The sequence below is a fragment of the Megalopta genalis genome, chromosome 16 (genome assembly GCF_051020955.1).
Source record: "Megalopta genalis isolate 19385.01 chromosome 16, iyMegGena1_principal, whole genome shotgun sequence".
NCBI classification, from domain to species: Eukaryota; Metazoa; Arthropoda; class Insecta; order Hymenoptera; family Halictidae; genus Megalopta; species Megalopta genalis.
Window position 1 is genome coordinate 8,214,770 of NC_135028.1, and position 24,052 is coordinate 8,238,821.

Below are 24,052 nucleotides of genomic sequence, written 5' to 3' on the forward strand. Positions count from 1 at the left end.
TCGCGAAAGGGTTCTAATGTCATCCTCTGTGATAAACATTAACCTCCTACTTTCGGTACAATTAATTAAATTGCTCCCGAATTAAATCTCAATTAGAAAGATGAAAGATGAAATAAAGAAAGAAAGTGTTAAAAGGTGCCCGAACATTTTCTGTCGCAGCAATTCTCATCCAAAGAGAAACTCGTGAGAACGCGGCGGCGTTCGCGGCCGCCGCGAAGCCGCGCAGAAAGCAACCCTCGCCGATTTAATAATACCGATGAGCCACATTCAGCAGATAATTCAGCGGAAAAATGCCGGCAACGAGGTTACGATATCGCGATCGATCTCGGGGGCCGTCGTAGTACGCTGATGAATCCCCGGTAGAGAATCCTTCCCGATAAATCCGAGCGTAATCGTTTCCGCGACGCGTGTCGCGGCCGACACGTCATTTTAAAACGAGACGTAACAGTCTTTACAAGTCTTTTGTCGTTTCTATCGCGACGCTAATCGCGACATTCGCCGTTACTATAATACTTTCTGCCTTCGCGCAGGGACAAATGAATCCGGCGATTTTTTTTCGGCGAGGTGCAGTAATGTCTCTCTAATTGACGCTCGGATTGTCCACAAGAATGGACAATTTGGGGAGAGGGGACACGATTGTTCGAGCCTTGTAGCTCGTCTTTTATAATTGTTGACAATTCGTAACGGTAAAAATGAACCGCGAGGCTCGAATAATAATCGTGTCTCCTCCTCCCGAATTGTCCATTTTTGTGGACAATATGAGCGTCAATTAAGGAGACATTATTGTATAGCGAGAGCAATAAAGCGATCGAAGGGATTAGGGCGACTGTTAGGTGATTAGCGCCGATCCGCAGGTTAATTTTTTCAGTCCCTTTGTTAGTCGGGTTTTGCAAATCTGAGAAGAAAGAGAAGAGTCTAAAGGATGGATGCGATGGAACGGCGACAGTAATTAATTCTTTTTTGCGCTCAATATATATGTATATTTAATAATATATAATAATATTATATTATAATGATTAATATAATATAATATAATATAATATAATAATATTATATTATATTTATTATATTATATTATATTATAATAATGACAATAAAATATTATATATTATTTAATTAAGTACAATAATAATACACAATATTATTAAAGAACATATAATATATTATTGTTATTACTAATATATTATTATAATATAATACATAATATAATATATTGTATAATATATTGTATAATATATTCTATAATATATTCTAATATATTCTATACTATATTATATAATATATTCTATACTATATTATATAATATATTCTAATATATTTTATAATATATTGTATAATATATAATATAATATATTGTATAGTATTAAATATAATATATAATGTAATATATTGCGTATATATATGTATATATATTATAATTTGTTAATACGTCCGAGCACGTCGCAGCCCGCGAAGACAAACAGGAGTAATCAGCGATTAGGTATTATAATACGCACGACGACGAGCAACAGCATAATCGTGAAATCGGAGCACAGAAACCGTGACCGTATTTTACTGCGTCTCGATCTCTTTCTCATGGAAACGAGGTCGTTCATCATCATCATCATCATTGTCGCGTCGTCATCGTCATCGTCGTCATCGTCATTATTATCATCGTTCTCCGTCGAATCGAGAATCACGGCGCATTATCATGCCGTCTGACGCGCTCGTCTCGAACGATTCTTTCTTCCACCGACGACACGATTACATACAGGGTGTCCCAAAAATGTCTCGCAATCCGAAAGTGGCGGGTTCCTCGGGTCGTTCGAAGCAACTTTTTCCTTTACAAAAATGTTCTCCGAGGCGCCGTTAACGAGTTATTAACGAAAAACAGTGACCAATGAGAGGCGAGCTCGGCTGGCGCGAGGCGACCGAGCCAATGAGCGGAACCGGGCTTCGCGCGCCGGTTGGCTGGGCCGCCTCGCATCAGCCGTACTCGATTCTTATTGGTCGCTGCTTTTTCGTTGATAACTCGTTAACGGCGCCTCGGAGAACATTTTTGTAAAGGAAGAAGTTGCTTCGAATGATCCGAGGAACCCGCTATTTCCGGATCGCGAGACATTTTTGGGACACGCTGTACAGGGGAGTTGCGCGCGTGCATCGTTTCCTCGCGACCTTCCCGAATGCAATTTTCTCCGACGCGATCGCCGCGAAGCGGCAATGCACTTCCACTACTGTTGTTGCACCGAGTGAATCACTCACTCGGCCGACACCACGAGCGCACTTGCCGGTAAACAATGTCACGCTCCGACGACGAGGATTGTGTACGAGGGATTCGGTCGGTCGGAGCTCCATTGATAAACAATTCGAAAGATCGGACAAATATTCCCTCAGCCGCTTTGTCAATGAACTTAACCGTCGGTCGACGAGCCGATTTCGCAGATACACGGTCGACGATGCTTGCGGCTAGATCGTCGATCTTGCAAGTGTATTTATGCACTTTGTTATTTACTGTTTTATCCGTTACTTATTATTTACTATTTTGCATATTGCACAGGTTCTAAATGTTTTATTTTATTTTATTTTTATTACCGGATTAGTTGCTACCATAATTTGTCATTATTTTTATTGTCATTTTGTTATATTTATTTATTTTTATATAAATTATTTATATATTTTATTATATTATATTATATTACATAATATAATATTATACTATATAGTATTATATTAATATTATATAGTATAATATAAAAATAATAAATACTGGTAAATAAATATAATATAATAATATAATATTATATTATATAATATTATATATAGTATAATATTATTATATTATATAATATTAATATAATATAATATTAGTATTATATAATATTATATATAGTATAATATTATTATATTATATTATATTATATCTATTTTATTTATATTTATTTGTCAGTATTTGTTTATTATCCAGAAGAAAATCGGAATATTTTCGAACGCATCTTTCCGTCGTACGTGCTCGACAAGAATCTTTCCAGCGCATACACTAACGCGATCTTTCCAGGGCACGGCTAACACGATTTTTCCATCTTACACTCGACCAGAACCCAATCTACATAACAATGCAATATTAATTCTATCCGAGATTTGTCGAATATACAGGGTGGACCACGCAACGCGACCATTTTAAGTTGTTTTGTTGCTGGTGGTTCGATTGGGAATCGAAATTGTTTTTTCTACAGTAGTAGCAATTTACTTTACTTAATGTTCACAATTTATTTAATTTGTGATCTAACTAGCCAATAGATAATACTAATATAGTACTAAATAATATATTATATATATTATATAATACTAAGTAATATATTATATATATAATATATAGTACTAATACATTATATATAATATATAATATATAATACTAAATAGTATATTATGATAATTATAATACTAACATATAATACTAATGGTGATCAAACTATCTAGTTACATAGGGTGATTCCTGAGGTCATTTGTCGCAACTTTTTGCTTAGCGAAAATGCAATACGCGGGCTTTGTTTTATGGCTTTGATTACTATTTTCCCTAAATATTAATTGAATTTTTTAGGAGGGATTAATTTTACCATTTATTCGTAATGATGAGAGAAGTGTAAAGTTATTTTCCACACGAGTCTGACACGTGGATCAAGTGACTTCTAGCTCGGTATTTGCATTTGTTATCGGCCGTGAACTTTAGTGGATAAGCCAACTGTTGTGCAATATATTAATTAAAGCGTCATTGGGGCTTCGACAATTATTACATCGTGTGATGTGTTCGTCTACCTTTGCTCTTTTGTCGGGAACTAACAACCATTGTTTGCGTCTAATACTATAATTGTTAATCTACAATATTTGACTCAGAAAATGTGAAAGAAACATTAAGTTGTTCCATTTAAACAATGTTATCATTGCTGGAGTCTCAGAAAATGTGAAAGAAATATTAAAAAATAACCCTTATACTATCAAACTATATAACAAAGAAATATACAGCATGTAAACATGAAGAGAGCAAGAACGGATGATCAAAATATTGTTTAATAGCAATCACTGTGTGCTAACACTGTATGCTCCAATAATTTATCAATAAATAAGTTGCAACGCGTGATCCGGGACAAGATTGCGTTTTCAAAATAACAACACTGCAAGAAACTATGTGAAATAATATTTCCCTATTGCAAAATGTTAATTCGGCCCCCCTCCCCCTCCATACTGTATCTTTTTATCATTGTGCAATTTATCTGCACAGCAGAATATTTCAAAAGATATTTTCTACCATTCTGCAAAACAGTGTTTAGCACGTATCAAAGAACGGATGACTTTTTAAGAATAATAAGAACACACTGTCCCCTCTATACAGGGTGTCCCAAAAATGTCTCGCAATCCGGAAATGGCTGGTTCCTCGGATCATTTGAAGCAACTTCTTCCTTTACAAAAATGTTCTCCGAGGCACCGTTAACGAGTTATCAACGAAAAAGCAGCGACCAATAAGAATCGAGTACGGCTGACGCGAGGCGGCCCAGCCAACCAGCGCGCGAAGCCCGGTTCCGCCCATTGGCTCGGTCGCCTCGCGCCAGCCGAGCTCGCCTCTCATTGGTCACTGTTTTTCGTTGATAACTCGTTAACGGTGGCTCGAAGAACATTTTTGTAAAGGAAAAAGTTGCTTCGAACGACCCGAGGAACCCGCCACTTTCGGATTGCGAGACATTTTTGGGACATCCTGTAGATAGGAGAGAAGCCGAAAAATTTGAACGCGCGTCGTTTGTTTAGCATTATCATCGCAAAAGAATTGTACTTACAAAGGAGGGAGTCCAGCCGTTCTTTGATGTTCTTGCTCTTATTCATCCTCTCCACGTCGCTTTCGTCCGTCTCCAGCGGGGTTTCCCATTCGGAAGAGTCGTAGGTTTGCTCCTTTCTGGAGTCCGCGAGGTCCTCCCTCTCGTTCCTCTTCTCGACGTTGTCGTACGAGGAGTTTCTGTCACTGTACAGCGACTCCGACGTGTCTGGTGGCTTCAACAGCTCTGGGTACCTGTTGTGCCAAACGAGAACATCAAATATAACCAATTACATTTTTAATTTGTATATATATATTTTATTTTATTTTATATTTTATAATTACAGTATATATAATCATGTATATTTTATTTTATATTTTATAATTATAATATATATATAATCATACATATTTTATTTTATTTTATATTTCATTATATTCTATTATAAATAATTATATATATATAATATGATATAATTATATATTTATATATTTTCTAAATAATCTGAACAATTGTTCCTAAAAGTCAGTTCAAAACTACATCATCTTTCAAAAACGAGAAACGTCTGCAACTCACCGTTGGAGAATGATACTCTGAACGGTCAAAGTGTTCCCAACAACGTCCCTGTCGCACTCCTCGTCTGGGAACGTTCTAGCAACGTTATCGCCCTCGTAATCTGCATCACAGTCGTAGTCGGCTTCGCACTCCTCCCCTTCGTTCCCTAAACAAGATAATCGACCGATCATCAGCTATCGATTAATTTGACGCGTATTTAATTAAATTAATTTATTTCTCTCTCTCGCGCTCTCTCACTTTCTCTCTCGCTCCCTCTCTCTTTCCCTCTCGTTCCCTCTCTCTTTCTCGCTCTCTCTCTCTCTCGCTCTCTTTCTCTCTCTCTCTCTCTCTCGCTCTCTTTCTCTCTCTCTCTCTCTCTCTCTCTCTCTCTGTATATATATATATATATATATATATATATATATATATATATATATATATAATAATCTATCTATAATCTATATTCTATTTCTATATTATGTATAGATTAGATAATCTATATAATTTAATCTAATCTATAGATATATAATATAGAAATAGAATATAGATTATAATATTATATATTATAATCTAATATATATTAATTTATCTATCTACATTCTATTTCTATATTAGATTATAATATATAATATTATAATTTATACATAATATAGAAATAGAATATAGATTATTAAATATTATATATTATAATATAATATAATAATCTATCTATAATCTATATATATACTCTACTCTCTATATATATCCTATATACTATATATCCTATATTGATTAATTATCCTATATACTATATAACAACCTCACAACCGCTTATGCAACAATTAAACAACAAACGACCCTTCAAACGATAAAATGACCGATTTCGAACGAAGCCAGGACGCCTACCAATGAACTCCCAGCTGGAGTCCACGGCCCAGGAGGTATCGTTGAACACCTTGGTTCTGATCTTTGGTGGTTGCACAGGCTTCGCTCTGGGGATCTTCTTGACGTCCTTGGTGCCAAGCCGTTTGGCAAGGTTGTCGACGGAGGACGATATCAGCGGCGTCTTGTCCTCGGTCTCCTCGGTCTCCTCCCAGTCGATCGGGTGAAGCTGATTCGAGTTAGCACCGATCGGCGTCTGCAGCCAGCCAGGCTCGCTGTGTCGATACTTGTTCGTCGCCGGATTGTTCCTCGCTCGTCTTCTCGGTATAATCGCCGCACTCTGCGCTATAGCGTCGGCTGGCTCCGCGTAGAAAGGGCTGCCTTGCTTCGACTCCGGCGTCAGGGGGCTGTTGCTCTCCGATTTCGCCAGCATCAGGCCCAGCTTGTTCCTCGGGGGCGTCACGGTGTTCGGACTGTTCAACGAATTCGCGCTGCCTGAACGGATCAATGTTCTGGAATTAATTTGCTGGCGAACAACGGATTTTGTTTTGTGCGATAGTGGAATAGCTTTTGGAACAGGAATTATAGGTGATGATATGTTGCTTAAGTACTTGATGATTGTTATTCTGGGTTGAGAGATCAAGGAGATATAGCTGAAGTGGTGATTATATAAGCTGTTTGTTATATGTTTCTGTGTTGCGAGTTTGAAGATGTGATTTGATAAGGTATTGCGATTTTAGATAGCTTTTGTTCATTTGCAGGAATCTTTTTATATGGTTTAAAACTATATTCTATTTCTGTATTAAGTATAGATTAGAATATTAGATTAGATTATATAGATTGTCTAATCTATACATAATATAGAAATAGAATATAGATTATAATATTATATATTATGATATAATATATAATAATCTATATTATCTCTATTTTAATATAATAATCTATATTATCTCTATTCTAATATCATAATCTATATATTTTAGTCTAATATAATAATCTATCTATAATCTATATTCTATTTCTATATTATGTATAGATTAGATTGGATTATATCGATTATCTAATCTATACATAATATAGAAATAGAATATAGATTATAATATTATATGTTATAATCTAATATATTAATTTATCTATATCTATACTCTATTTCTATATTATATATGTAGATAAGATTATTATATTAGATTATAATATATAATATATATATTTTTTTTGTATATAATATAATCTATATAATAGGTTATTATATAGATTATATTACACATATACAGTATATATAATATATAATATAATAATATAATCTATAATATAGACAAGACACAAGGCTCAAATATATATATATATATATATATTATATATAATAATAATATATATATATATATAATATATAACATATTTTCCTAAAAATCAAAGAACAATCAGGAAGAAAATTCACAGTACTCACAGACTCGAGACAAAAGGTCCGGTCTCCTTCCCATCCCGGTCTCCTCGATCGTGCCGTTCCCGTGTTCGCCTGTCTTCAGCTCCTGTACAGGCTTGAAGCTGCTGAACTCCGGGCTGGTCATCTCCTTGTAGCTCAGCTTCTCGTTGGCGATCGACTTGTCGTTCCTCAGGATCATCCTGTCGTTACGTACGATCAGCTCGTTCGCGGTCAATCGGTCGTTGAAGATCCTCTCGGCCGGGTTCGAGGACCTTTCCTGCGCCATCAGCCGGTCGTTCGAGTTCCTCAGACGTTCCTGCGGCGTGTTCGCCGCGGGCCCGTCGTTCCTCAGCAGCTTGTCGTTCGGCGACCATGTGGACTGGTTCGACTGGTCGGTCGTGTTCCATATGTCCTCGTAGTCGGAGATCTTGTCGCCCGGCGAGCTCCTGTAATAGGACTCGAGGATGTCCGACTCCTGATAGTGCTGGGAGTTCTTCCGCGCCTCGCGGTCCCGTCTACGCTTCGACTTGCTGGTGCTCGACGGCGTCGTCGGCGAGAGAACGTTCGGCGTCTTCATGCCGACGTTCGGGACTAGCTTCGACAACGGAGAGAGCACCGGCGTCGTGGGAGACAATGGTGACTTTATGGAGAAGTTCGACGTGAGGGATTTGTTCGACGTGGCGCTCTGCGGGCTCAGCAGCGACGTGTTCGGGTCCGACGGTGTATTCTGCTGTGGGAAATGGAGAACGGATTTTTAGAATTGTGATTTCGAGGGTTTTTCAGAGGGGGGAATTGGTGGAATGCGGTGAGGGGATCTTGTGGAACGAGGGTTGTAAATTTTATTTGGACTGTTGGGTGAAGCGGCGAAGGAAATTCTCCATAGATGTCCATGAGTTTGTGAACGAAAGTGGACAGTTTGGGGGGCGGAGATACGATTATTCGAGTTGGCTGATGAGAACTATGAAAATGTGTCTGTAATTATCTATGTAATATATAATGCCTATATAATAATCTATGTAATATATAATATCTATATAATAATCTATATATTATATATAATATTCATATAATAATCTATATAATATATAATATCTCTATAAAATATCTATATAATAATCTATATAATATATTATATCCATATAATATATAATCTATATAATATATAATATCTATACAATATCTATATAATAATCTATATATTATATAATATCTGTATAATATTCTATGTAATATATAATATCTGTATAATATCTATATAATAATCTGTATATTATATAATATCCATATAATAATCTATATAATATATAATATCCATATAATAATCTATATAATATATAATATCAATATAATATCTGTATAATTTATATAATATATAATTATATAATTTGTATAATATCTATATAATATATCTAATCTATAATAATAGTATCTGATCAATAATAATGCTACCTATAATAATCGTATCTCCTCCTCACAAATTGTCCACTTTCGATTACAAGCCGAGGGATAAATTGGAGGATAGTTTTTGCTACACTTATCTTGAAAGTAGATTGCATTATAATCTCTCATCAAGTTCGTATCGATAACACGATGGGATTGTATTTATCAGACACAATGTTTTAGTATCGCTCCATTTTTTTGTGGTGTTCAGAATCGCGCCTCCCAATCGATTATCAATCGATCATCAATTCCCGATTAAATCACCTGTGAACTGCAGACGTCGGTCGTTTGGTTCACATTGAACGTGACCGTGGTGGTGACCGTGAAGTTGTTCTGCGTGTGCGCCATCCCCGGCTTGGCCCACCTAGGCGGCGGCGGTGGCGGCGTCTTCACGTTCTGCGCGATCCCGTGATTCTCGCCGATGATGTTCCTGATCTCCGGCAGCACCGGCGAGTTCGCACAGGACAAATTGTTGAACGTCGAGACGTTGTGATGGAAGTTCGTGGACGAGCTGTTCGTCGACGCGAATCTGGTCCTCGACAGCTCGACTATCGTCGACCTCGAGGAGGCCTCGCCGACGACGCTCTTCGGCCCGAAGTTCAGCTTCCCGTCCTGCACCGGGCTCAGCACGTTGTTCTCCACGTTGTGGACCACCGGCGACGGGCATCGCACGCTCTGCACGAGATTCGGCGAGATCAGTTTCTGAGAGAGCTTCTCGGTCGGCGATATCTTCTTCACGTCCATCGGCTCGTTGAACGTCGTCAGGTTCAACGTGTTCGGCGGCGTCGGCCGCGGCTGCCGCGGCAACGACGACGCGAACGTCGACGTCGTGACGACCGTCGTCGGCGACGAGCTTCCTGCGGAGAACGACAACGAATTATTTTCGTATTTAATTGTACAAGATGTCCGATAATTGTGGTATTTTCGGGAACCGACGGGTTCCTGAGGCGATTTCAAGCAACTTTTTCCTTTACGGAAATGTTCTCCGAGGCTTCGTTCACGAGTTATTAAGGAAAACGCGCTGACCAATGAGAGGCGAGCGCGCGTAGCGCTAGGCGGGCGCTAGGCGGCCGAGCCAACGAGCGCGCGGAGCCCGGTTCCGCTGATTGGCGCGTCGCGATGCGTCAGCCAAGCCCGCTGCTCATTGGTCTGTGTTTTTTCGTTGATAACTCGCGAACGACGCATCGGAGAACATTTTTGTAAAGGAAAAAGTTGCTTAGAATGACCTCAGGAATCACCTTGTTGTTAAATTCGCAGTTTAACGACGACTCACGTGTATCGTGCGACGATATGGGCGCCAGATTCAGCACTATGCTCTCGGTCGTTGGTGTGTGGACGTTGTTGTTGTTGTTGTTGTTGTTGTTATTGCTATGGTTATTGTTACCTAAAAATGATTATTATCGTCGTTAGATACTTTTGCGCTTGTCATTTCTTTTCTTTTCGATCAGCAACCGCGTTTGATCGTCGATTATTGTACAATATACAATATTTATTTATATTATACGATACATTGTGTAATATTTTCATTAATTTTTAGCAATTGAATTAAATAAATTACTTATATACTGGGAATAAGAGAAAGACCAACAGGTCTTCGTGGAGCATTTTCAAAAATATTTGAAAAATTAATGATTAAATAATCGTCGACTAAATATAATAAAATTTCTAATTTTTCTTTAAAATAACAGTTTAATTTCTTTGTAATAATATTATATACTGACGACGAAAAATTGGAAATAATTTTCTAATTAAATTTTGTAACAAAATTTATCATTTATTCGTTTTTTATTCGTGACGGTTAACATTCTTATTGTTTTATTTGTTGTTGCAACCTTTTCTATTAAATTGACAATTATAATTATTTATTTGTTCACGTTTAAGCAGAAGGCATCAAGAAATTGTTTTAGCACAATTTGCGAGAGAAAATTGTTTTCATTGAACTTACCACCACGGAAACTGCTCAAGCTCGAAGTGTTGCTGCTGCTGCTTTCCGGCGGCTTCGGGTTTGCCATCGGGTATCTCCAGAACTCCTGACCCAGAAGTGCCAGCGAGGAGAGCTGCTGCCTATTCTTGGCCTCCCGCATCGCCCTTGGCAGTGTCAATTGGACCGGTAATTCGTCACTGCTTGCCGAAGGAAAACAAAGAGATCAGAATGAATTAATTTGTCCACGCTTGGGAAATATTCTTAGATTCATGATATTCTTTTATAATAATAATATTGATAATAATATATTACAATATATATAATATAATATATGATTAATAATTCTTATTATTATTCTTATAATATATACATATACAGATACTATATACACATAGACACTAGGTACTATATATTTTTGACAGGGGTTGTATAGTATCATGCTAGATGTTGATAATAATACATTGAGAATAATATATTGAAAATAATACACTGAGGATGATAGATTGAAGATAATAGATTGAAATAGATTCAAAATAATATACTGAAAATAATAGACTGAGGATGATAGATTGAAGATAATAGATTGAAATAGATTCAAAATAATATACTGAAAATAATAGACTGAGGATGATAGATTGAAGATAATAGATTGAAAATAATATACTGAAAATAATAGACTGAGGATGATAGATTGAGCATGATAGATTGAAGATAATAGATTGAAATAGATTGAAAATAATATACTGAAAATAATAGACTGAGGATGATAGATTGAGCATGATAGATTGAAGATAATAGATTGAAATAGATTGAAAATAATATATTGAAAATAATAGACTGAGGATGATAGATTGAGAATGATAGATTCAAGATAATAGATTGAAATAGATTGAAAATAATATATTGAAAATAATAGATTGAGGATGATAGATTGAGAATGATAGATTGAAGATAATAGATTGAAATAGATTGAAAATAATATATTGTAAATAATAGACAGTGAATGATAGATTGAGAATGATAGATTAAATATAATATATTGCAATATATTTAAAGTAATATATTGAAAATAATAGACTGTGAGAATGATAGATTAAAGATAATAGATTGAGATAAATTGAAAATAATAAACTGAAAATAATAGACTTATCATAATAGATTAAAAATAATAGATTGAAATTTGAAAGAAGGATTGCTTCGCCTTTTAAATTACAATAATTTTTCCGCTTGGAAATAAATCGTCCACTGTACGAAGTACAAAAAGACTAAAAAATAAAAATTATAAAATTGAGAAAATTGAAAAAATTAAAATAATAGAAGTTCGAAAGTTAAAAATTAAAATTAAAAAATTACATTTATCCGCGACCTCCCGGTAGCACTTCTTGAAATATCCTGCATTTAGCATAAAGTTCCACGACCAACAATTAAGCTATTTACCATTAATCAAGCTATTAACAATTAAGCTATTACAACACGCTATCGAATACACTGGCTCGAAGCGGATCGTGGAAAACGTTCAGGCGATCCTATCGAATTCTACGAAACTTAGTTTGTACTCGAGCGGTGCACAACGTCGATTGATCGTGGAATCGGAGGCGTTTGATCACCGCGAGTTGCGAGTTGCCGAATAGCAAGCAACGACGAGCTTGATTTAGCCGTCGCCGGGGGGATTAGGTTTTCTCGGGTCGCGGCTGAAATTGCACGCCGATCAAAACACGTCGCCGGAGGATTAGGCCATGGGCGATCTCTCGCCGCCGTTGCATAATTTATCAAATCCTCGGCAGCGTGTCGAAGCGATCCGATCCGATCCGATCCGATCCGAGCCGCGAACGAACGAAACCTGCAACGGTGAAAGTAGCCGCGCGCTCGATTCTGTCCCGAGATAATTTAGGCGATCTAATGGAAGCACTGGAAAAGCCAGGTTTCGCGCCGTTAAGCCCCGGTTTTCCGTGATTATCGCGGGCGACGTCGTTTTTCCTTTTAACCGGGCCCCGTTTAACGATTCGCGAGCGGAACGCCCGTTTCGTTGCACCGCGATTCGATCATCTGATATCTGTCGCGGTTCTGTTCCAAGCTGTGTTCCTACTTCGTTATTGTGTATTATTAATATCGAATGCTACGACAATGGGATGCACGCGATCGTTATGCAATTTTGCAATGCATGGGAACACTTGCGTGTATTATGCTACGTGATATGTTTCCGCGGAGGCCGGAATTGTCATCTTTATTGCGACAGGTTTCCTGTTTCTTTTATTTGAGAATTTTTGAGAGTCACGTTTTACGTAGGAAATCAAATTGATGGCTTGGTAGAAGTGCGTGCTGCAGCAGAAATGGCGAGTCGTTTAAATAAATACTAATTATAATATAATTAGTATATTATTACATTATTATATTAGTATATATATTATTATATTAGTATATTAGTATATTATTACATTATTATATTATTATATTATTATATTAGTATATTATTACATTATTATATTAGTATATTAGTATATTATTACATTATTATATTATTATATTAGTATATTATTATTTTATTATATTATTATATCAAAATGACAGAGAAAAGGTCTAAAATAAACTGGCTGAAAATATTATGTTGAATTACAAAAGTTATGTGGCTTTTTAATGTTAATATAAAAATAAAATTTAGTGCTGAACGCACTTGTCGTATATAATAAGAATTAATAATTATATATATATATATATATATATATATATATATATATATTATATTATGTATTATGAATTATATTATATTATATACATATAGTATTTACGGTATCTATAGTATCTAATATGATACTATACAACCCCTGTCAAAATATATAAAATATATAGTATCTGTATGTATATAGTGTCTATAGTATCTATAGTATCTACATATAGCATAACACTATTATACAGTGTGTCTCAAAAATGTCTCGCAATCCGGAAATGGCGGATTCCTCGGATCATTCGAAGCAGCTTCTTCCTTTACAAAAATGTTCTCCGAGGCACCGTTAACGAGTTATCAACGACAAACAGCGACCAATAAGAATCGAGTACGGCTGACGCGGGGCGGCCCAGCCAACCAGCGCGCGAAGCCCGGTTCCGCTCATTGGCTCGGTCGCCTCGCGCCAGCCGAGCTCGCTTCTCATTGGTCGCTGTTTTTCGTTGATAACTCGTTAACGGTGCTTCGGAGAAAATTTTTGTAAAGGAAGAAGTTGCTTCGAATGACCCGAGGGACCCGCCAAAAAGAATTTCACTTTACAAAGTGCAATAACGATTTCGAAACTCCACGAAACGACTCAAAATTTCTTTTAAACGTTGAACAAGTATGCCGTTGGCATAACTGTATTCGAAATGTCCAGGTATTTCCGCCGGCCCCGCTATTGTCGAAGTGGACCAAGATGCGGATTACCGAAGCTAACAGTGGGGAGAGAGGGGAGGGACCGTAAGCCAGCGGCCTTGAGCTGCCAACTTATTTCATTTGTACTGTAGTAGATGATGAACGCATGAAGAGGCCACTCACCAGCACTGAGAATAGTGGGCGATCAGCGAGGGGATGTTGTCGAACCTGTTCTCGCTGGTTTCCAAGCTCAGCTTCCCCTTGTTAGCTTGGATCAGGTAGTGCTCGATGTACGGCCCCTTTCCTGGCGGCAGCCTCACGGAAAGGGCCATTGTGTCGCTCTGGCTCGACTGCCGGACGACGAAGTTCTGAAAACACCAGCGGAAAAGCAGAATTAAGTTAAACATTTCAATCGACGGCTGGCCTTTCTTGTTGCCGGACAATACGCTTCGTTAACGCTAGCAGTGCCTCTCTCCCTTCCCTCGCCCCCCGGAAGCACCCAAAGCGACCGTTGCGTGGCACTTTGTAAGAATAACGAGGCTGGATTTATTTATATTTGTCGAAAACAGAAATTCGTTCGATTATTTTCGATTAATTATTTAGTTGCGTCGATGTATTTTTAAGATCAATTTCGAGTGCGTTTTTGTTGGTCATATTGGGTGCTGTTTTCTCTCGGCAAGTTGTTTGGGAGTTATTCGAAAATGTGTGGAATTTATGAGTAGGTTTTATAAGCATTTTAGTTTAAATCGTGGGAGAAGTATTTTTCGTTGCAAGATGCAAAATTGTTGTTCGTATGCTATATGGTAGCAGTGTTCGTAAGATTACATTCATCATTTTAGTCAGAAATTTGTTGTTTTCAATCTGTTATTTTCAATCTATGCATTTCAATCTATTATTTTCAATCTATTATTTTAAATCTACACCATTTTCAGTCTGTTATTCTCAATCTATTATTTTAAATCTATCATTTTCAGCCTGTTATTCTCAATCTATTATTTTAAATCTACTATTTTAAATCTATCATTTGGAATCTATTATATTCAATATATTATTTTCAATATATTATTTTCAATCTGTCATCTTCAATCTATTATTTCTAATCGATTATTTTCTATCATTTTCAATTTATTATCTTGAATCTACCATTTTCAGTCTATTATTCTCAATCTATTATTTTCAATCTACCATTTTCAGTCCGTTATTCTCAATCTACTATTTTGAATCTCTATCATTTTGAATCTATTATATCCAATATATTATTTTCAATATATTATTTTAAATCTATCATTCTCAATCTATCATCTTCAATCTATTATTTCTAATCTATTATTTTCAATCTACCATATTCAGTCTATTATTCTCAATCTATTATCTTCAATCTATCATTCTCAATCTATAATTTTCAATCTATTACATTCTATATATTAGTTTCAATATATTATTTTAAATCTATCATTTTTAATCTACTATTCTCAATCTATCATCTTCAATTTATTATTCTCAATCTACTATTCTCAATCTATCATCTTCAATCTATTATTTCCAATCTACTATGTTCAATCTATCATTTTCAATCTTCTATCATTTTCAATCTATCATTTTCAATCTATCATTTCCAATCTATCATTTCCAATCCACCCCTTTCCATCTACAATTTTTAATCCGTCATTTCCAATCTACCACATTCAATCCACTATTTCCAACATCCAGCCACATAAATTCGAGTGCCACGAATTTCAGACAGCGTGCTCTCCCTCCCGCCGTGCCGGAATTTTTCCGTGATTCGTGCTTGAACCTGAACGGATCGCCGTGGCAGCAACGGTAACGGAAGAAGAAGAAGAAACGCGGCGTCATTTCGCTCCATAAATTTTGCGCGGGCATAAATCCTCATTTCCAGCGGTAGAATAAGTCCTTCGGACAGAGGGTCTTGAAAGAAGGAGGAGGAATGATACGTGGCTCCCATGGCGGCCGGCGTGAACCGGGACGCATAAAACACGCTCTACAATTCCGCGCGCGGTTTTCCCTCGGATTCGCGCGTCTGTGTCGATATAAGACGCGCGTTTTCCAGCCGCGATCCGCGGGATCGAGAGCAAAGGGTGGCGGTGGAAATAAAACCGCGGAGGAAAATGAGAACAGAAAACGGCTGCGCCTCTTTGTTATGCGCTGCTTTGCGGCCGCGAATTCATCAGAATCTCTCTCTCTCTCTCTCTCTCTCTCTCTCTCTCTCTCTCTGCTCTCTTTTCTCCTCGGACGACAAAAGCATCCGTTCCGCAGCCGAGTTCACTTTAATCGCTGGAACGGACCATCTCTCTTTGCTGCTTTGTCCGCGTTCGGCACGCTGTGTTTAATGCGGGTGTCCTGGCGCAGCCGCGACGCTTCTTTTCCAGTCCGCGTTTATTCTCGAATGATTTTCCGGATGCATCGGCCGGTTTCGCACGAGATGTCGCATTGTTCGAGCAGCGGCGGTAATTCTTTTCTTTTTCGTTTTTTTAAACTGTGGAGCGTTCAAGGAGGGTGAACTACCCCCTATCTTTTTTGGCGTTTCTTGTAATGTTTTTTTAATGTTTTAGATATTGTTGCGTATATTGTTAGCTCTTTTTCACTCTCACTCTTTCTCTTTTTCTCTTTTTTTCCCTCTTTTTCTCGTTCTCTCTTTCTTTTCTCAGCCTCTCTCTCTCTCTCTCTCTCTCTCTCTCTCTTTCTCTTTCTCTTGCTCTCTATCTTTTCCTCTCTTTCTCCCTTTCTCTCATTCTCTTTCTTTCTATTGCTCTATCTTTCTTTCTTTAGCTTTCTTTTTTCTCTCTTCTTTTCTCTCGTTCTCTCTTTTTCCCTCTCCCTCTTTCTTTATTTCTCTTTATCTCCCTTCATCTCTCTTTATTTCTCTTTCTCCCACTTTCTCTCTCTTTATTTCTCTTTCTCTTTCTTTCTCTCTCTTCCCTTCTCTCTCTTTCTCACTCTTTATTTCTCTCTCTATCTTTATCTTTATCTTTCTCTTTAACTTCCTTTATCTCTCTTTACCTTTATCTTTATCTCTCTCTCTCTTTTTATGTCTTTATGTCTCTCTTCCTCCCTCTTTCTCGCTCTCTTTCTCTTTCTCTTTATTTCTCTTCATCCATCTCTTTTTCTCCCTCTTTTTTGCTCTCTCTCTCTCTCTCTCTCTCTCTCTCTATCTGTCTTTGTTTCTCTCTCTCTCTCTCTCTCTCTCTCTCTCACTCGCAGTCACTTTCCAACTTCATCAACGCCTGTTCTCGCAATCACCAGTCGCGTTTCAACGGGGCATGGAGGAGGTGGGAGTTGGGCTGGGGGTTGGGAGCGTGGTTGTCTCGCCTACGGAGGAGTAATTGCGGGAGGCATTGTTTTTCGGCCGCGCAATTCGACCGTGGTTCGCCGATGCGACGGGTCCGGAACGATTAACAAAGCTGGAAAACAATGAGCCGCCGGGAAAACAATGCTGCCACAATGCCACGGCTTGTTCCCAGTTCCCCCGCTGATTACGAGACATCCCCGTCGCCTCACTCTCCTATTCCCCCCCTTCCGCAACCGCCACCCAATTTTCCTCATTCAGACGAGGGAAGAAATTACTTGGCACGAAAGTGGCTCTCGCCCGGAACACTTTTCAGTTAACGTCGCTCGGTCTGGGACACTTCTTATTAGTCGTGAGTGGTCAGTCCGTGCATTATTTCTCTGTACACGGTTGGAACCGACGGTATTCGAGGTACTGGAGTACACAATGGAGAGACATGACATATATTATATATTATATGCATTATGTTATTATTATATTATTATATTACTATATTACTATATTACTATATTATTATATGTATATTATGATATTAATATATTATTATATTATTATACTATTATATTATATCATGATATTACTATATTACTATATTATTATATTATACTATATTATTATATTACCATATTATGATGTTATAATATTACTATATTATTATACTATTATATTATACTATATTATTATATTACCATATTATGCTGTTATAATATTACTATATTATTATACTATTATATTATACTATATTATTATATTACCATATTATGCTGTTATAATATTACTATATTATTATACTATTATATTATACTATATTATTATATTACCATATTATGCTGTTATAATATTACTATATTATTATATTATGATATTATAATATTACTGTATTACTATTTTATGATAATATGATATTACTATATTACTATATTACTATATTATTATATTATTATATTGTTATATTATCCGCAGTGTAGTTATTATGCTTGAACATGTTAAAATACGGTCAATATATGTGTTTTTGCTACAATTATAACGTTATACAAATATCTGTCTTTTTTGCGATTTTAAAGCAACAACTAACAAAATAATATCTTCAGCAGCTAAACCGACTGTAATTTCACTGCACCAAGGACTTGTTTTCTCTCCTAGTAGCCTCAATCTAATCTTGTTACATCCAGCCCGAGCAAGTTAACAGATGTGCCCGGAGCCGGAGCGTGATCCTAATCAATCGTTTCTTTGTCGAACACAGACTCTTGACCCGATCCCGATTCACCGTCTCTATCATCCGGCATTCTCGACCTCGACTTTATATGTATGTATTTTCATAAATCCCTATCCCCATGCTCGATCTCGTTTTCAAGCGCTCACCCAAACGATCCCGCGATAGAGTTCTCGCGAGAGCGTCTTGACCCTGCTTAAGCGCCAAAGATGCCTGCCTCCTCCTCGCTTCATCTAGCTGCAACTACTTACTTCTTCTAGTGGATCTTGACTCGGCGCTCGCGCGATAATTGCCACTCGATCTCGTTTCGAAATGATTCTCGCGCCGCGACTTGACATCTTTTTCGAATGATTCGGTCGAACTTGCTCGAAGATTTTGGGCAGGCTCTCTTTTTCGCTCGCTCTCTCCCTCTCTCTCTCTCTCTCTCTTGCTCTCTACAGCTCTCTTTGTACTCTCTCTCTTTCTCTTTGTCTCTTTTCATCTCTCTCGTTCTCACTCTTTCTCTTTATTTCTCTTTCTCTATATTTTTCCCTCTCTTTCTCTTTCTTTTTATTTCTTTTTATTTCTTTTTATATTTCTTTGTCTCTTTCTCTTTATTTCTCTTTATATTTCTTTGTCTCTTTCTCCTTATTTCTCTTTCTCTTTATTTCTCTTTATATTTCTTTGTCTCTTTCTCCTTATTTCTCTTTCTCTTTATTTCTCTTTATATTTCTTTGTCTCTTTCTCCTTATTTCTCTTTCTCTTTATTTCTCTTTATATTTCTTTGTCTCTTTCTCCTTATTTCTCTTTCTCTTTATTTCTCTTTATATTTCTTTATCTCTTTCTCATTATTTCTCTTTATATTTCTTTGTCTCTTTCTCCTTATTTCTCTTTCTCTTTATTTCTCTTTATATTTCTCTGTCTCTTTCTCCTTATTTCTCTTTCTCTTTATTTCTCTTTATATTTCACTTTATCTCTCTTTCTCTTTCTCTTTATTTCTCTTTATATTTCTCTTTATCTCCCTTTCTCTCTCTCTCTATCTCTCTTTATCTTGCTCTTTATTTTTCTCTTTCTCTTTATTTCTCATTATATTTCTCTTTACCTATCTTGATCTTTCCCTTTATTTCTCTTCCTCTCTCCTCTCTTTCTTTATCTCTCTCTTTATCTCCCTTTCTCATTCTCTTTCTCACTCTTTCTCTCTCTCTCTTCATTTCTCTTGATGTTTCTTTTTCTCTATCTTTATCTTTTCCTTTCTCCCTCTTTCTTGCTCTCCTTCTCTGTCTTTCTCTCTCTATCTCTCTGTTTATGTCTCTCTCTCTTTCTTTCTTTATCTCTCTCTTTCTCTCTCCTTATCATTCTCTTTATCTCTTCATCTCTCTCTATCTCTATCAGTCTCTACATCATTCTCTTTATCTCTCTCTTGATTTTGATCTTTATCTCTCTCTTTATCATTTTTTATCCCCCTTTTTCTTGATCTTTGTCTCTCTCTTTTTCTCTTTATCTCTCTAGCTTTCTCGCTTTTTCTTTCTTTTTCTCTTTATCTCTCTAGCTTTCTCTCTTTTTCACTCTTTTTCTCTTTATCTCTCTAACTTTTTTTCTTTCTCTTTCCTTCTCTCTTTCTCATTCTGCCTCTTTATACATATCTTCTCCCTTTTCTTTCTTCCTCTCTCCCGCCGCATTCGATGAAAATCGAACGGCACGGTAATTTATCTCGCCGGCTCCGCCAGAACACCGTGGCGAGAATGCGCGGCAGTAATTCACGGGGAGATCGTTATGAAGACAGATGGGGGGGCCCGATATCTCTCGTCGGTCCCGGTCTAAACGACGACGACGACGCCGCCGGAAACAAAGAAACTTCTCAGCGAGGACCGATCAGAACTTCTCTTCCCCGTCCGCGCGCGCGCGCGCACACACACAGCGTTTCCGCAACTCTGGTGCACCTAGCATTGTTTCCCCGGGCACAGTTGGATCTTCCGCTTATCTCGCGCGGCGCATCGGGCACACGACGGGAACAATCGAAGCGAGCCAGGCAAGAGAAGAGTATCTTATCTAATACGAGGATAATGGACGGCCACGGGGAGATTGCTCCCAGTTGGAAAACCGTGTCAATGTCTGACGTGCGGCTAATCGCCCTTCGGAATCTACGATTATTCTATAAACGGTTTGTCCGTCGACAAATAATAATAATAATAATGTTAATAATAATAATTCTGCTATATAATTCTTCTGTAATAATAATAATATTAATAATAATAATTCTGCTATATAATTCTTCTATGATAATAATAACATTAATAATAATAATTCTAATATTAATAATTATGATTCCAATATTAATAATTCCTCTGTAATAATAATAATAATAATAGTAATAATATTAATATTGCTTCTGTGAATAATAATAATATGAATAATAATAATTCTAATATTAATAATTCTAATATTATATATTAATTAATATTCTTCCAATATTATTAATATTAATAATTCTTCTTCGAGAATATATTTCTCTTTTCAATTTGATTTATTTAATGTCGCATCCGCTTAGTAGCAATATAATTATATAATTACATTATTATATATTATAATTATTTATATAATTATATTATATTATATTATATATAATACTATTATATATTTATATATTATTATTATATATTTTACATTATTTTCTTGCCTAATTGAACGTTGGCTAAAAAGCTGTTTTTTTTGTAATTTTGCTATTACTTGGAGTAACAAGAAAAACATTAAAAACCCTCGCTTTTCAACTTATTTTTTCATCTTATTTCGTTTACATTTCTCGATAAATATAAATATATAAATTATGTCTAAAATCAAACGAAATACACGGTAATTGGTCACCCCACAGTAACTGGCTCCAATACCCCAAAATTTAACGCTACTTAAATGCTATTACTTGGAGCGACAATAAACAAATTAAATACCCTTGCAATTCTCAATAAATATAAATACATGAATTCTGTCTAAAATCGATCGAAAGGCACGGTAGTTGGTCACCCCACAGTAAATGGCTCCAATAGGGAAAAGCTTATATTTCATATCACGATTACGTTCGCGAAGGCGTTTCGGCGGTCGCGGCCGTCGGTATCGCGGTTATTTTCGGTAACGAACGGCAATTAGCGTTCCAGTTACGCCATTAGATGGTATCGCGCCGGTCGGCGGATCAACCGTGGCCAAGGTATCTCCCGATGCATCGGCCATTTGGCAAGCGGCGCGCCGCCTTGTGCCCGCTTAATATGCAGTAAATGCAAACGGCAGACGTTGTTGCCCCGTCGGAATACAGCCGGGCGGGCCCCAAGCTTCTGGCGGCATTCCAGACCGCGCGGGATCCCGCTGAAAATACGCATAACAAGTGGCATTGTTAGCGCGCCGCCTCGTAAAAGTCCGCCCCCGAGAGCCGGCCGGCTGGTTTTCGCGCGATTTAAATGCTCCTTCGGCGGCGCGACACGGCGCGCGCTATTTGTCACCGGGCCTGTGTGACAAAGTGCTGTCTCGCGGCGCGAGGACGTGTTACCGACCCCTTTCGTTGCCGTATTTTCACGCGGAAAATGGGGATACCCGGTGTGTGAACCGTGCTTGTCGATCGTTCTTTCGTCGAGACGCCGTGTTGCGGGTTGGAAGGAAAGTGTCTGGGAAGATTCGCGGTTTTCGTGGATCGATTAACGAGACGACGATTTGGGGGGAATTCTGCCTAATTGACGCTTAGGTATTGGATAGAAATGGGTAATTTATAAGGTATTATGATGTAATGTAATGTAATATAATGTAATCTAATGTAATACTGTAATGTAATGTAATACTGTAATGTAATGTAATACTGTAATGTAATACTCTAATATAATACAGTAATATAATATTGTAATAAATATAATACTATAATATAATATTAGAATATAATATTGAAATATAATATTATAATATAATACTGTAATATATTACTGCAATATAATATTGGAATATAATATTGGAATATAATATTGTTATAAATATAATATTAGAATATAATACTGTAGTGTAATACTGTAATATAATATTGTAATATAATACTGTAATATAATACTGTAATATAATACTGTAATATAATACTGTAATATAATATTGGAATATAATACTGTAATGTAATACTGCAATATAATATCGGAATGTAGTATTGGAATATAATATAATATTAGAATATAATATTGGAATAAATATAATATTAGAATATAATACTGTAATATAATACTGTAATATAATATTGTAATATAATACTGTAATATAATATTGTAATATAATACTGTAATATAATATTGGAATATAATACTGTAATATAATACTGTAATACAATATTGGAATATAATATTGGAATAAATATAATATTAGAATATAATATTGCAATAAATATAATATTAGAATATATTACTGTAATATAATATTGGAATATAATATTGCAATAAATATAATATTACAATATAATACTGTAATATAATATTGTAATAAAATATTGGAATATAATATCGTAAAATAATGCAATATAATACATAATTAAAAGTTCAAGCGGTCTTTAATCATCTGCGAAGATACGAAGAACGTAAAAATGTCCATCTCGCAAGCTTCGACTTTCGATAATCGCGAACGATATAAATATATAAAAAAATCCTGATGTCATATATACGTTACAGTATGGAATCGCGGATTATCGGTGATGAATGCAATAACAGGATCTATGTGTATTGGATGAAATGAATGGTTATTAAAGCGAGTCGAATAAATGGCCGGCCATTGTAAAGTGCTCTCTGATTGGTATAATAGAAGCTGTTCAGTTCTGTTCAGTTCTTCTGTGACGTGTGGATATAGGCGACAGAGAGAGAGAGAAAGAGAAAGAGAGCTTGGAAAAATGATCGAGATTGTGATCAACGCCACGCGTTCGTTGATATATTCGATGCATAAAGTATCACATTGCGTCCCAATGCTCTATGGGGATAACCGTACAAAGAAAAACCGCCATTTATTTTCTTATGAATCCAATCTAACGAATTCTTTGCAGGAGCTGCATAGACATTTATTTTTAAAGTAATTTTTTAAAAATGAGTCGACCGCGATACGATATATAATATTTATAATATATAATATATGAATATAATATGTAATTTTAAATAAATATATAAATGTAACAAATGTAATAAAAATTATATATAATAAAATAAGATTGTGTAATGTAATGTAATGTAA

General features: G+C 36.3%; 1 protein-coding gene across 11 annotated transcripts in view; it reads right to left on the reverse strand.

Moving 5' to 3' along the window:
* The window catches only part of spri (Src homology 2 domain-containing protein sprint), a 185,703-nt gene that overhangs the window by 10,558 nt on the left and 151,093 nt on the right, over window positions 1-24,052 (reverse strand). For 10 of the 11 annotated variants that reach the window (XM_076526885.1, XM_033472023.2, XM_076526884.1 and 7 more), the window contains 8 exons: window positions 14,508-14,692; window positions 11,009-11,184; window positions 10,337-10,447; window positions 9,328-9,920; window positions 7,648-8,353; window positions 6,222-6,692; window positions 5,358-5,502; window positions 4,806-5,035 (listed from right to left, as the gene is read on the reverse strand). In XM_076526885.1, the coding sequence (XP_076383000.1) occupies window positions 4,806-5,035; window positions 5,358-5,502; window positions 6,222-6,692; window positions 7,648-8,353; window positions 9,328-9,920; window positions 10,337-10,447; window positions 11,009-11,184; window positions 14,508-14,692 (2,617 nt within the window). The remainder of the gene's footprint in view (window positions 1-4,805; window positions 5,036-5,357; window positions 5,503-6,221; window positions 6,693-7,647; window positions 8,354-9,327; window positions 9,921-10,336; window positions 10,448-11,008; window positions 11,185-14,507; window positions 14,693-24,052) is intronic. The other variant, XM_076526883.1, reaches the window with a different exon arrangement.